General features: G+C 40.5%; 1 protein-coding gene across 4 annotated transcripts in view; it reads right to left on the bottom strand.

Moving 5' to 3' along the window:
• ikbkb (inhibitor of nuclear factor kappa B kinase subunit beta) overlaps positions 1-15,872 on the bottom strand; it is a 43,657-nt gene that overhangs the window by 7,090 nt on the left and 20,695 nt on the right. For 2 of the 4 annotated variants that reach the window (XM_083554462.1, XM_083554461.1), the window contains exons 8-20: positions 15,218-15,342; positions 14,266-14,373; positions 13,716-13,926; positions 13,416-13,610; positions 13,218-13,332; positions 12,985-13,108; positions 11,238-11,389; positions 6,856-6,917; positions 6,647-6,750; positions 3,268-3,317; positions 1,860-1,959; positions 1,607-1,754; positions 726-847 (exon numbers count right to left, since the gene is read on the bottom strand). In XM_083554462.1, the coding sequence (XP_083410588.1) occupies positions 726-847; positions 1,607-1,754; positions 1,860-1,959; positions 3,268-3,317; positions 6,647-6,750; positions 6,856-6,917; positions 11,238-11,389; positions 12,985-13,108; positions 13,218-13,332; positions 13,416-13,610; positions 13,716-13,926; positions 14,266-14,373; positions 15,218-15,342 (1,616 nt within the window). Of the gene's footprint in view, positions 1-725; positions 848-1,606; positions 1,755-1,859; positions 1,960-3,267; positions 3,318-6,646; positions 6,751-6,855; positions 6,918-11,237; positions 11,390-12,984; positions 13,112-13,217; positions 13,333-13,415; positions 13,611-13,715; positions 13,927-14,265; positions 14,374-15,217; positions 15,343-15,872 lie in introns of all 4 variants that reach the window. The other 2 variants (XM_083554459.1, XM_083554460.1) reach the window with 1 other exon arrangement.

The raw sequence follows: 15,872 nt of genomic DNA on the forward strand, positions 1-15,872 counted from the left end.
CTGTTTGAATATACAGTAAATAGGGAATGTACTGTCACAAAATGAACAGCTGTGTTAATGTTAAACTGAAAGTTTAGTTGTATGGTTGAGGGTTATGCCTAGTCAGTGTATTACCATTAGTAGAACAATGGGATTTTTTTATACCAAACATATTGGGGATCAGATAGAAAAATAAACATGAATTTCAACAAAATTATATATTGCACAAAACTGAAAATTAATCAAAAGTTTTTAGACAAACAAGTTTTCTAAAATTCATCCCATATATTACCCTTAGTAGACAGTGGTCAGCACACTTCTAGTTTGAAGCCGAGTGCAGAGCAAGGGGCAGAACCAGAGAGATATGCTGCTAAGCACAAGGACAAAAACTTAACAAGTGAGACTTATTTTAAGAGTATATAATGTGCTTTCTGATGCTGTTTTGCCCTTACTGTGCTTAGCAGTATATTTCTGCTCTTGATTCATTTTGTTTTAAAGATTTCCAGTAAGATTGTTGCTGGTTGTTGGCGAAGAAAAGCATGGTTTATAGAATCCACTATTTATGCAACCTTCAATAGTTGTATTTTTTTTTTATGTTTAATGGAATGGTCACTAAACTGGTGCATTAGATCTTCCTAAATGTTTTAAATGTTGTGTTTTAAAAATATTCCTTTTAATCAAAAACAAATAGTTTCCCATAAATCCCTTTTGTATTATATGTATGTATGTATTTATGGCATACTCACGGTTGATGGAGGATAACAAGGCTGTTTGGATGAGCGGGTCTGTGCTGTAGCAGTGGAGGACCAGAGGAAGGTGAGGTTTGACCTCCATCAGGACTCCCACTGACAGGACTCCGAACCTTGCTCTGAAAATCCCATAGATTTTTTTTTACTGTCTGCTAAACTAATTAACAAATGTAAATGTACACTGGTTATAAACCACAAACCATTTAAACATTCAAACACCAAAATTTCCACTTGTTTCTTATTACAGTGGAACTTTGGAGCTCGCGAGGGTTACGGACCAAGACCGGTCGCGAGTTCCGAATTTTCTCGACCTTTTGATACGCCCCTTCCAACCCAGTAAAAACCCAAAGAACACTATACGAAATCGATTTAAATGAATAAATATCACTATTTCACTCCATAACACTTAATTAGTAGACTATTTTAACAATACTTTATGTAAATTAACAGCAATTACAATGCTTAATTAAAAAAAAAAAAAAGTACAGGTACAGTAAAGTATGCAGTAGAGAAGTACAGTATAATAATACATAATAAAAATAGTTTTAAAGCATTTTTTAGACAATTTTAATGAGATAAACCTTGATTAGAAATGTTAAAACTAGCGTTTTGACCAGCTCGCGTTTGTTTACGAGCCGATCTGAATGAGAGTCGCCGGTCGGAATGAAAGTCGTGAGCATGCGAGGTCGCGAGCGCTGAGGCCGCGAGCTCCGAGGTTCCACTGTATTATTATTTTGGGTACTCCCATTAGGGGTCGCCACAGCGGATGAAAAGTCCACTTGTTTAATTTTCTTTTTTAGAAAATCTATTTATTTTTTACATATAATTTAGCCTAATACATATTATTTCAGTATTGTGTATAAGCATTTGTGACTCACACAGGCCACTTTAAGCAAGTTCCACAACTCCTTCTGTCTTTTTTCTTGCATACGACGCAGTTCCTGCTCACACTGAGCCATGCTGCTCACCATGTCCTCAACTCGAGGCAGCAACTCCATTACTCTTTGCCGGCACACCACTGTCTTGCTACAAATAAGCAAAAAACAAGAGCGTTAAAACATGTAATCAAACCTGAAATCTAAATTACTAAAGCTAAAAACACAATATTGCATGAGCACAGCTTAAACAGACCTGAGGTGTGTGTAAAACTCTCTAAGCTTTTTCTCATAGAACTGAATTGCCTGGACCACCAACTTTACCACCTCCTGGCAATCACCCATTCCCCTCTGATCTGAAGGTAGATACAAAGGAATTGAGGCACATTTTGCATATAAACTATATGACAGAATGTAAATGGACATACCATATTTACAACCATGCTCTGCCTTCCTCTGGGATTATCAAAAAATAATGAACCTTTTCAGATCAAGATATTAAAAAAAGAGATACAGTAAACACAGCAGATTTCCCTATCCAGCAAAAAGGAATTTGCAGATACAAAAAAGGGACCCAGCAAAAAAGGCCCCAACCTCCAGTTGTGCTGAATTTCCACAAAACTCAGCAGATCAACTCAGGACTTTCTATGTCACAAAACCATACAGTAAACCATGAAAATTACATAAAACCACCATTATAACTACATTCGCTGTACATAAAGGTTAAATTCCATTGTTCATTATTTAATTAGAACGAAAACACTATTACGATAACAAATCAGAAAAAAGAATACAATACCAAAAACAAAATTAATCCATAAACAAAACGATAAATTAAAACAACAATAACATAAAAAAACAAAATAACTGAGAAAACACAATTATAATTCAGACAAAAATAAAAAGATATAGTTATAGCGAATAACAAACTTGATGGCAATCACCCATTCCCCTCTGATCTGAAGATAAATACAAAAGAATTGTGGCACATTTTGCATATAAACTCTATAACAATGTAAATAAACACCTGATCATCACAGCCATATTTAAATCAGGTCAATTTTCTTTTAATAGCTATTTTTTTTAACAATGGGCATCTATTGCAAAAGAACTAAAGAATAGATTTAAAACAGCTTTGTAGAAATAAATGTTAAAAATACATAAATTAAAAAAACACAAGCTTTCTTCGAATTTTCAGAATGCACATAATTGTCTAGAATGGCCTGGCATGCTACTGAATAAAGATTTGCCTTCAGTAAAAATTAAAGGGGCCTAGCCTTAACCTGTTCCATTATGACAATGCCCACCACACAAAATAAGCCATATTTTACCCACAAAGGAAGAGTTTTTCAGGGCTAGTGTGGAAGAACTTAAGGGGTATGCATAGAGACAGTTTATTTCTTGATGAGCCAAATTCAAAAGTTATTTCTGACAAAAACTTTGGATTTGGCTCATCAAGAAATAAACTGCCCAACAACTGTCTTTCAACCAAAACACAAGCAGCAGGTTGTGCTTTCATAATCTGGCCACATTTAATATACTGCAGTGTATTGTCTTATTTTTAATAAACAGCTTTATTTCAGAACATCACTATTATTAAATATATTAAGATGCCTGCCAGGCACCTGCCATTGTATGCCATTTATAGCAGCATAGTTTCTTACCCCTAGGTTTTTCTCTGAGCTTGCGAAATAAGTCCATTGCCTTCCCCTCACTGGAAAAAAAAAACAAACAAAACCAACCTGTAAGAGTATTAAAGTATTAATGACTAATAGGTGACAATGTACATTCTTTAATTGGATTACCTGTAAACCTGCTCATTTATGCAGTTATCCAGTAAGCCAGTCAGTAAACCAATCAGCCACAAGTCACATGTTTATATTTGCACCTTTATCACACTCTTGGTTTGCCTTCCTGCTCAGATGAGGCCTTCATACTGAGATGTGGATATCCCTCCACCTCTTTGCTACCACGGAGACCTCCAGCGCATCACTCTTCCATGTTTGGCTACTGTGCCTCCCTTTGTCCTCATGAATAAGAGTTCTTCCCCTCAGGCCCTGCACCCCAGTGAACTTCACAGTAAACATTACACCTACAGATTCTCATGGTGGTGGGTATTTCTCCTCAAGCTGCCCAGGATCCCCTCAGGAAACAGGACTCTGCATGTTGTGAAACACGCATTAAGGTGGGAGAAGGGTTATGCCAAAAGACTACTTTTTCTATCAGCCACTGCATCTACTCACTGTTCCTCACAAGTCACAAGAGTGTTTGTTTCTCCTACTAAATCATGCTGTCGGTTGATTACCACTCATCATTCACTGCACTTCTTTGTCCCTCCATGATGATTGTCTGTTTGTGATCATCCTTACCTATATTTACCTATACCTATATAAACTTATATATATATATATATATATATATATATATATATATATATATATATATATATATATATATATATACAGTGAGGAAAATAAGTATTTGAACACCCTGCTATTTTGCAAGTTCTCCCACTTAGAAATCATAGAGGGGTCTGAAATTGTCATCGTAGGTGCATATCAACTGTGAGAGACATAATCTAACAAAAAAATCCAGAAATCACAATGTATGATTTTTAAACTATTTATTTGTATGATACAGCTGCAAATAAGTATTTGAAAACATGTCTATCAGCTAGAATTCTAACCCTCAAAGACCTGTTAGTCTGCCTTTAAAATGTCCACCTCCACTACATTTATTATCCTAAATGAGATGCACCTGTTTGAGGTCGTTAGCTGCATAAAGACACCTGTCCACCCCCATACAATCAGTAAGAATCCAACTACTAACATGGCCAAGACCAAAGAGCTGTCCAAAGACACTAGAGACAAAATTGTACACCTCCACAAGGCTGGAAAGGGCTACGGGGAAATTGCCAAGCAGCTTGGTGAAAAAAAGGTCCACTGTTGGAGCAATCATTAGAAAATGGAAGAAGCTAAACATGACTGTCAATCTCCCTCGGACTGGAGCTCCATGCAAGATCTCACCTCGTGGGGTCTCAATGATCCTAAGGAAGGTGAGAAATCAGCCCAGAACTACACGGGAGGAGCTGGTCAATGACCTGAAAAGAGCTGGGACCACCATTTCCAAGGTTAATGTTGGTAATTCACTAAGAGGTCATGGTTTGAAATCATGCATGGCACGGAAGGTTCCCCTGCTTAAACCAGCACATGTCCAGGCACGTCTTAAGTTTGCCAATGACCATTTGGATGATCCAGAGGAGTCATGGGAGAAAGTCATGTGGTCAGATGAGACCAAAATAGAACTTTTGGGTCATAATTCCACTAAATGTGTTTGGAGGAAGAAGAATGATGAGTACCATCCCAAGAACACCATCCCTACTGTGAAGCATGGGGGTGGTAGCATCATGCTTTGGGGGTGTTTTTCTGCACATGGGACAGGGCGACTGCACTGTATTAAGGAGAGGATGACCGGGCCATGTATTACAACCTCCTTCCCTCAGTTAGAGCATTGAAGATGGGTCGAGGCTGGGTCTTTCAACATGACAATGACCCGAAGCACACAGCCAGGATAACCAAGGACTGGCTCTGTAAGAAGCATATCAAGGTTCTGCCGTGGCCTAGCCAGTCTCCAGACCTAAACCCAATAGAGAATCTTTGGAGGGAGCTCAAACTCCGTGTTTCTCAGCGACAGGCTAGAAACCTGACTGATCTAGAGAAGATCTGTGTGGAGGAGTGGGCCAAAATCCCTCCTGCAGTGTGTGCAAACCTGGCGAAAAACTACAGGAAACGTTTGACCTCTGTAATTGCAAACAAAGGCTACTGTACCAAATATTATCATTGACTTTCTCAGGTGTTCAAATACTTATTTGCAGCTGTATCATACAAATAAATAGTTTGAAAAAATCATACATTGTGATTTTTTTTTTAGATTATGTCTCTCACAGTGGACATGCACCTACGATGACAATTTCAGACCCCTCCATAATTTCTAAGTGGGAGAACTTGCAAAATAGCAGGGTGTTCAAATACTTATTATATAAAGTACATCTGTTTTTTAAGCCAGTTTTTGTGCCTGACACACAGCACGAGGGCTCGTCTTTGATGGACCCTTGCGAGGCCTGTTCCGAGTGCAACCTGTCACCAAAACACCTCTGTATAACCCTGGCAACTGTACTGCAATTAAGTTTCAGGGTGTTACTGATCTTATAGCCTCTGCCTTATTTGTGGAGGGCAAAAATTCTAATTCTTAAAACCTCAGAGTTCTTTGCCATGAGGTGCTATGTTGAATATCCAGTGGTCAGTATGAGAGAATTGTACTCAAAGCACTAAATTTTAACTAGAGATACACAAATTTGAGTGAATAGGACATGGTTAAATGACATACAACTGTTATCACGGTTGACAAAAATGGCTGGATGTTGAGTTGTTTTTCAGAGGACAGGAAAGCTGCACAATGACTACTATAGTAACTATATTATTTCTACAGTATCTTAATTTCTATAGTGCTTTACTAACCCTAGATGGGCTACAACAACCAGGTTTCAATCCAGTCAGCCAAGGACATTATATTTGGCATAGACTCACTAAAACTGGGCAAATAAGAAACTGGGCAAATAAGAAATAAGCCTGTTCTAAGCCAGATTCTTGTTCATGGCTGACAGGAGTGGGACCTGATACCATTTTGGTCATTTTCCGCTGACATCTATCATAATTTCCTAAACTGTTGCTGTTTTTTTTTTTATTTGTTGTTGTTGTTGAGGTTTTTTTGCATCTTTGTCAGTAAACTGTAGACAGGTGATCATTTTCTTAAACAAAAAAACAGCCCATCTGTTACCAACACCCATGCCAAAATTGCTTTTTCCTCATTTTGATGTTTAATGTGAACAATAACTGAAGTTTTTGTACTGTATCTGCATGATTTTATGCACTGTGTTGCTGCTTAATGATTGGTTGTTTGGATAACTGCATGAATGTGTACAGGTGTACAATGTGTAAAGTGGAAAATGAGTGTACAGAATGTTGTCTATGTATCTGTTCTCACAGAGATTCCAGGGCTTCTCCACTCCTCCACGGGTGTCTCTGGAGGTCTACTATATCAGTTTGTAATTTCATCATCTCTTCTTCCAACATAGTCACATCATCTGTCTGATATACAAAGAAATGTATGCACACATGCACACAAAATAAGCAAATATCTAGCATGCTTACTTGTACTCCTGTATAATACACTGACATGACAGACACACTCACCTGGCCATGGCTGAATGCAGTTTGCTCCATATCACGCCAGACACTTAGTAGCTTCTCCGAAGCTGTAACAATAACAAATTATTAAATCGTTAAAATTATTTCCCCCCTTACAGGACCAAGAACCCCTATCATAATTATAACAATGATTAAGCATAGGCTTACTACAATTTGCGATATTAGATGGCATTGAAATCAGCCTAAATACTTATACTACATTTACATTTACATTTGCGGCATTTAGCAGACGCCCTTATCCAGAGCGACTTACAAAAGTGCTTTAAGTCTCTAGCAATAAATAAATCTACACTGGTTCACCAGATTACAAACGTTATATGAATATAACTCTTGAATTATACAAAGCAAACTTGGAAATGCTAATTTAAGTGTTTCAGGAAGAGGTAGGTGTTCAATCGTCGCTTGAAGATAGTCAGAGACTCCGTTATATGGACATCTAGGGGAAGTTCATTCCACCACCTCGGTGCCAGAACAGAGAAGGTATATACATCTATATATATAAATATATATTTTATTTAACTCTGAATCATGGAAATACCAATTACATACTTTTAGAGAGTAATTTTATTCAAATTGCATTTGGACTCAACAAAATTAATTTATTTAAATGTATTTAATTTATTAAAGAATTGAATAAAAAGTTTCTTAAAATAAACAGTAGTAAGACTGGTATAGGTCTAATAAAACCAAACATTTTCAATTTCAATTAAAATTAACATTAAAATGATCCCAAAAAATGTTACTTTTTTAATCATTTAAAAAAATTCCTTACTATTGTGGAGCACAAACAAAGGTATTTCAAATTATGTAGGCAAGCAAGCAGGTCCCCTTTTACTTCCATGATATGGTTAAAAAAATACCAGGAACTGCTTGATTACCCACAATTTTTAAAACATCTTTTTTTGTGTTTAGCACAAAAGACATAGTGTCATGCGGACACTGAGGCGGAAGCCGAAATAGCAGCAAATAAAGAAAACTTTATTGAACAAAAGACAACACAGACCAAAAAAAGGCGGAGCCAACGCAAATGCCTGCTGCGGGCAGGAAATGTCCTGTGGCACGCTCACTGCGTGAAATGTGAAGACCGGGGGCAGCGTGACGTCCTTGGCGCAGGTCTGGAGCTGAGAGACGACCACCCCGGTGACCTGGAACGGATCGACATTATCCAGGAAGGACTGGGAAGGGACGACACCCTTGGCGGCCACCAGGGGCAGGGCGGAGCTCTCATCGGGGCTTACTGGCTGGGAGACCCCATGGATAGAGAACGGAGACGGAGCGATGCCCCTGACGGGGAATTGAGGCCAAGCTGTGCCCTTGAGTCCTGAGGATGAGCCACGCCCTCATCCAAGTCCTGGGGCCAGACGACGTCCTCAATGGAGCTCAGAGGCCGAGCGATGACCTCGGCGTGGTTCCTCGGTGTGACGTCGCCTACCAGGGAACTTGGAGGTGAGACGTCGCCATAAGAGGGGCCTTGAGGCGAGACGTCACCTTCGGAGGAGCTCGAGAGCGAGACGTCACCGTGGGAGGAGCTCGGGAGCGAGACGTCGCCGTGGGAGGAGCTCGGGACCGAGACGTCGCTTTCAGAGAGGCTTGGGGGTGAGACGTCGCTTTTGGCGAAACCAGGGTCTGTGGGGTTGCCTTTAGAGGTCTCTGGGCCTGCGACATCCCGATCGGGCGGCTCTGAAAACGGTCTGTGGCTGTCCGAGGGGCCTTGGACGGCGATGGGGCTTTCCATAGGGCCTTCAGCCACCATATCCCCCTCAGAGAGGTCCAGCCGTGCGATGGTGTTTCTCTTTGGACCTGGGCTGGTGTTCTCCCTCTCTGAGGGCCTTGAGACTGCCAGGCCGTCCTTACATGCCCCTGGAGGCTTAATGTCACTTCCAGCGTGACCCTGGGACGAGACGTCGCTGTCGAAGGGGCTCAGGAGCGAGACGTCACCCGGAGTGGAGCTCTGTGACGTGACTTCGCCTGGAGAGGAGTTTTGTGACGTGCCCTCGCCTTCTGAGAGCGTGTGGGTCGCGCCGTCGCCTTCAGGGAAACTGTGGGGCGAGCCGTCGCCTTTGGAGGAGGCCCGGGGCGGCGGGCGACGTCCCTTTCGCAGTCTCGGAGATGAGGTGAGTGCATTGGGGGCCCCTTGGGCAGAGAGGAGCTCTCTGAGATGCTCTGGAGCTGAACTGAGCTCTCCGGGTAGCTCTGGAGCTGAGCTCTCCCTGGGATGCGGGAGCGACGCTGTGTTTCCCTTTGGATGCTGGAATGGAACCAAGCTCGCCTGGAGACCCTGAGATGGAACGGAGCTCGCCTGGAGCGGAACGGAGCTCGCCTGGAGACACTGGAGCGGAGAGGAGCTCTGAGAGGTGACGTCGCCTTCGGGAGACGGGGGCAGTGGTTCGACTTCCCTTTCGCAGTCCTGGGACTGAGTTGAGAGCTCCAGGGACTCCTTGGGTGAAGAGGAGCTCTAAGCTCTGGCGTCGCCTTCGGGGAGACTGTGGGGCGAGCCGTTGCCTTCGGTGGGAAGCTCTGGAGCGCAGTGGAACCATGCCGGAGGGTCTGGAGCAGGGTGGAGATCTCCTGGGGGTCCTAGGGTGGAACGGAGCCGTCCTGGAGGGCCTGGAGCAGGGTGGAGATCCCCAGGTGGACCTAGGGCGGAGCGGAGCTGTCCTGGAGGGCCTGGAGCAGGTCGGAGATCTCCTGGACACTCTGGTGCAGAACGGCGCTCTCGGAAACGGGGGAGAGGTAATGGAGATCCGCCATCACCATCCCATGTTCCCTTGTGAGAAGCCGAATGAAACGGGCGCATGAGCAGAATTCGCCTCCAGTCACGTCCCACAACCCACTGGCCAGAGAGAGGGATTCCCCAGACAGTAGGGAGATATGGAACGCGATCTTTGCTCTTTTTGAAGGGTAGAGAGATGGGTATGACTCCATATAACCCTCCACACTCCGTAAGAACACGCCCCACTCAGCCCTGTTGCCGGAGAAGCAAGCTGGGAACTCTGCAACATCTTCAAGGGGGCGTGGCGCTGCCAAGGACGGCCGAGAAATGGCCGCGAATCTCCGGGTTTTCCGAGACCATGGCAGTAATCCGATCAATCTCTCTTTTTTTTTTTTTCCTTGAGAAACAGTTCTTTTCTTTTTTTTTTTTTTTTTTTTTTTTTTTACTCTGATTGGAACAGTCCTTCTCCAGAGAGTTTTATTTTATATTTATTTTCCTTTTTTTTGGAAACGTCCTCCTCCTTTTCTTTTGTGTCCCTTTCGGGGGTCCTTTATTTTGTCATATGGACACTGAGGCGGAAGCCGAAGTAGCAGCAAATAAAGAAAACTTTATTGAACAAAAGACAACACAGACCAAAAAAAGGCGGGGCCAACGCGAATGCCTGCTGCGGGCAGAAAATGTCCTGTGGCGCGCTCACTGCGCGAAATACAACAGCTCCGTGTCTGTGAGTAAATCCAACATACCAGGATCCGTGATACAAAGGAAAAGTAAATCCCAGGTGCGTCCGGAAAGAGACGCGGTCCACTTTGGCTGGGTCGGAACCCGAGACGGGAAGGTACAGTCCTAGGCGTGCCTGGAAAGAGGCGCGGGCTGCGCGAAGAGAGCGAGAGAGAGACGGTGTGTAGCGGGGATGAGCCTGAGCGAACACACGATAAGCGCTAAGCGCACACACGTCCCAAAATGAGCACGCAGGAAACATACAAAAAAAAGTTATTCTTTTAAAATTAAAACATTAAAGAAAAATTGTGTGATTAAAATTAAATAATATAGTTATTGAATAAAATTACATTAAATAAAAAAAAATTACAAAAAAAATTATATTAATAAACTATACTATGTGATTGTGTACTGCTACTACTACAGCTACTTTGAGAATATCTGCTGTAGAATATTACAATATTTATGTTATGATTAAGTTAAACTGATTTGTAAAAATGTGCGGGAAAAAAAAAACAACTTTTAGCTAATTACGCTTTATACATTCAATTAAATTATACCAAATTATGAATAGAGTAAATTAGAATAGGATTCTGCAATTTCTGCATTGCAAAAAAAAATATAAGGCTCTAAATATTTCATAGATCTACTGGACAATTATATCAGACAGCAGCAGGAGAGGTCCCAAGTCCTGTTAAGGATACCACTCCACCTTCCCATTCAGCTTTTCCCCAACCCACCCTCCCTGCCTTGTTGAGGGCGTTGCTCCCCCTCCCTGCCTTGCTGAGGATGTTGCTCCTACTAACTCCTTCACTGGGGATGATGCTCTACCTCTCAAACAGCAGAGGCCTTTTCCTTCTTTTACTTTATTTTTGAAAAATTGCTGTACTTTTACCCGTGTATCACAAACGTGTATGTATCTGCATATATGTTTTACCAATGCCAGTGGCTCTCTGCTCCTGGTATTTGTCCATGTCAATGTGCAGACTGGTAGTGAAGAATTCAAGAGTAGCTTTAAGTCTCTGGTGGACAGAGACCATCTCATTCTTCTGCTTAGACAACAAGCCATTATGCCTTAAAAGGCTCATACTGAAGCATTCAGATAGAAAAAATATGTGCATATTACAAAGAGATTCCAGAAGAAGGTGCACTAACACAAATAGCAGTATTTTACACAGGCAAAAGTAAAAAAATACAAAATAAATAAGAATGTATATACATATATTTTTTTCTATTGAGCAAAAGTGTAATTATGGTAATTATTTTAGAATTCTGTAAGCTAGTACTTACAGTACAGTCTGCCCATTTATGAAATTTTCCAGTCAATCATGTGACAGCACAATGCATACAATAATACAGCTACACATTAAAAGCTTTACGAAAGGTCCTCATAAAAGAACGTGCCATAGTTATCATATTGCCTGAATTGAGAATTTAAGAAACTGCTGATCACCTGAACTTTTTGTGCACAACAGTCTCTAGATATGATGTAAATGTATGAATGACACAGAATGATGTAAAAAACAAAACAAAACTAGGAACATCCTATATGCAGGCTGCATCATCTTTACATGACAGACCAGTTTGGTCTGAGCTGAACTAAAGTCTTTAATAACTTATTAAGCAATCTGGTGAGCAGAAAAGCCTCTTAGAATGTGCAAAATCAAACCTTAAACGTTACTCCTGTAACAAGAATTTGAGGGTATCATGGACACAGACTCACTGAAACTGGACATTTAATAATCAGATGTCTCATTTATAAAACTGTGCGTAGGATCCTTACTAAAAGTGTACGTTTACCCAAAAGCCAAAACTTGTGTACGCCAAACAATATTCAGACTTATAAATCCGTGCGCATGCACAACTGTAAGCAATGTTCCCATTATAAATCACAGATCATCTGCAAGTGTGCGTTTGTGAATCAGCCTAGTGTCCCACCCTTTACATGCCAACTTTTAACAATAAATAGTCAATGCAAAACACCTCATGAATGCTGATCTATATTAATGAGCCTAGCATGCATTTGTTTTTTCTTTATGGTAAATAATGATGACAGGTGGGAAAAGAGCTAAAAAACAGACCTTGCTGCAAATTATATTTTTTTTATTTCATCCTATTTTTGCACACTGTAGGGAAACCTGTATCGACTACCCATATTAATAATACCATCCAATATGGCAGGCATTATGGCATTCAGGCTCATGGCTGTCATATACTAGACCTATAGAATGAGATTTAATAGAACTATATTATATTATATTATATAAAAAGTTATTTTTTATATTTATATAAAACATTTCTCTGTCTTTCCCAATTCCCATTGGAAACAACCGGTTGCCACTAACCACCAGATTAGTGAGGACCTCTGTTTGAACCGGGATGGCATAGTTCCGGTATGTTGTCCTCTCTGGTACTAAACTCAATTCAGTAAACAAATCCAGGAGCACAACTCTAGGAAATCTAAATCTACTGATTAGCCAGTCATCATTATTCTGCATTTCTGTAGCTGCATGATTTTGTGCATTGTCCTGCTTACACATGATTTGCTGATAGAAAAAATACAAATTTGCAAGTGTATAGGTGTTCCTATTAAAATAATCAGAGGTGTATTTGCTTTGATGGAATTAATACAATAATGTTTAATCCTCTAGTTTTGTTATAATGATTTTTAATGTGCATCTTACATGGCTGCCTTTTGACCCTGCTGCAACTTCAGCCAGTCTTCCTTTAGTGCTCTTATGGTGTGCCATGCTTGCCCATATGTACGTCTTTGAGCACTGTAGGGCAACATGCGCTTGGGCTCTGTCTCTACTTGACAAACATACAAAGAAACCCACAGTAAGCTATGCATTTCATAATTTACTTAGCAATTGGAAAGCAAATGCACACAAACAAAAAAAAAGACACGAAGACTCACGAACAAATCGAATGTTTTCAGGAAGGATTCTAGGGGTGAAATGAGGTTCGTAGCTGCAGCATGAGCGGTTAAACAGAAAGACTAGTGGCATATCAGATCGACGACCGTCAACTTGCTAATAAACACAAATAAAAAATAAAATAAATTAAAAAAGAATTTCTTTTCTTATTTATTTAAATTTCATGACCCCTTACTCACAGTATAATCGACAGCACACTGCATGATCTCATTATGAGCCTCAAGAGCAAGGCCAGCCTCCAACAGCAGCTCCTGAGAGGCAGGGAGAATGTTGGTTTCTTGTGCAATTCGTTTCTGCAAGGATGCAACAGTCTCCCCATGCTGCACGGAGTATGTAAAAATCTCTGCTGAGGTCATATTCAGCACATGGACTAGCTAGAAGTGAAAAAAATACAGCTTTTTAGTTGTAACATTAAATTAGATAAACTAGCAAACAGAAGAGTTGTCTAAGTCATGACAAAGACAAGAAGTTAACACAACCTTCAGGTTTAGTATTTGCTCTAATTCTTCAAAACAAGTAGTTGATCCGGTATGTGGCTCTCTGCCTCCTTCCTCAGATTGCTTGGTATTCTCCACAGACTCTGTCCCATCCAGATTCTCTTTAGAGATCTGCTTAGTGTCTTTGCCTCTGGCTTGAGGAGACCACCTTAGCATTAACTGTAGCCAACGCTCTAGCCTGCCAGCTAACAGACTAAAACACACAGAGAAAACCAAATCAATAACTAAAAATAGCATTTTTAAATCAAATTAAATATGAACATCATTCATTGTAAATAGACAGCTGTAGTTCAGTATATTCTTAGTATAAAATTTTAGTTTACTGATATCAATGTCAATACTATATACCTTCATATTAAAAGTATAAAAAGTTAATATTAAGTTTATTGAAAATAAAACGAACAATATTGTTTGCTAAATGCAGCTACCCCTAACCCCCCCAACACACACACACACACACACACACACACACACACACACACACACACACACACACACACACACACACACACACACTCACACACTCACTCACTTATTAAGGTTGTGTGGCCGTGGCAGGTGTTTGGAGAAGTGCACCTCACCGACCAAATCCTCATAGACCACAACATCATCTTCATGCTTCTGCTTCAGTTTATTGTGCCTAGACAGCAAACACATTTTGTTTTAGTCACTTTAGACCTCTTAATGTTTTTTGTTTTATATTAGATAATAACTTTGAAGCAGATCACTTGTAAATTCCTCGGACATCTCTGTTCCTCTTGACTAACAAACAGATTAAATGAACAAACGGATAAGGATCATGGTGTTCCATGTTCTAAAGGGTAAGAAGTATAGTAGTAAATATTTGTGGTATAGTTCACATTTGACATTGTGTGGTGCTAGTAGAGATGATAGTAGGATGTCAGTGACCAGTGGTCCAAATACTATGGGTGTCAGGAGTGAAACATGAATGGAAAGTGCTATTAGGCAGTAAGTTAGATTTATATGTGATCACTATTACAGACTTCTTAAGCCTTTGATTGTTAGCCAGACATCCAGGTTAAATATGTAAGGTTTTTTTTCTTAATGTCATTCTCTTTGTAGGTGAGTGCCACTTGTCCAAGGCATTTATGTGTGCTCTCCCTCACCTATTCACTGAGATTCATCCACTTATCTGTGACCCTTCTCCTGCTCTAGTCTGTGGTGTTAACTTGGTGTTAATGTAATCTGAAGGATGTCTAATGCAATCTGAAGGAGAGGCTTCTGAAATTTTGTTAAGTGAACATTTGAGCTGAGTGAAGTGTTCAGTGCTCCTAAGAACAGTGTCAATAGGTACCAGTACTTGGATGGTTAATTGAGTGAGACCTTTATGAGCAATGCAAAACATACTGTTCTTTTAAATAAGGTCTTAATAGTACTGTTCACAGACCTCCTTAGGCTCTGATAAAAATTGGCAAAAAAATAAAATAAAAGAAGTTCCAGAATCATTCCAGAATAAAGAGTACCATGGAACTGGCTGCCAATTTGGCAGAAAGGGTCTGAAACCAGTGATGCACTCAAACACCAGAGTCCCAAAACTCCAATAATCCACTGTTACTGTGTACTTCTGCTGTTCCAACAACTCAGGTGCCTAAGGAGAGAGAGAAAAGTGAGAATGTTCTAGCTAGTCATGGTAATGAATGAGCTGATTTCTCTATTTAGGTCTACTGTACTTGAAGCTGGTTTAATGCATGATGATGGGTTAGAAAAAGAAGGAAATGAGAAGGAATGAGAAGGAAATATAAACCTCTGCAAGTACAAAAACAACCTGATGTGTAGTGGCAAAGAGCTCCGCCTTTAGCAGTACATTAAAATAGCACTGGCTACAGATAGATTTTGCATCTCCTAAAAGTTTTTTGTTAGCTTCAATGGGGCCATAAATGGGAAACATCACTGCACCATGAACCTGCAACACACGGAAGCTTTTCGCAAGATTTCTTATCAAAAAGTCAGAAGGTTAGTCAGAAGAGTAGCCCAAGAGCCAAGGACCACACATGCATGGAGGCAGTGATGATGGAGTAAATTGCCTATTGTTTTCTCTTTGACTGTACTTCCAGAAATGACCATGCATTCAGAGGTTGGAAAAACTTTTTCTATCATATCAACAAGCATTAACCATGC

The sequence above is a fragment of the Silurus aristotelis genome (genome assembly GCF_946808225.1).
Source record: "Silurus aristotelis genome assembly, chromosome: 11".
NCBI classification, from domain to species: Eukaryota; Metazoa; Chordata; class Actinopteri; order Siluriformes; family Siluridae; genus Silurus; species Silurus aristotelis.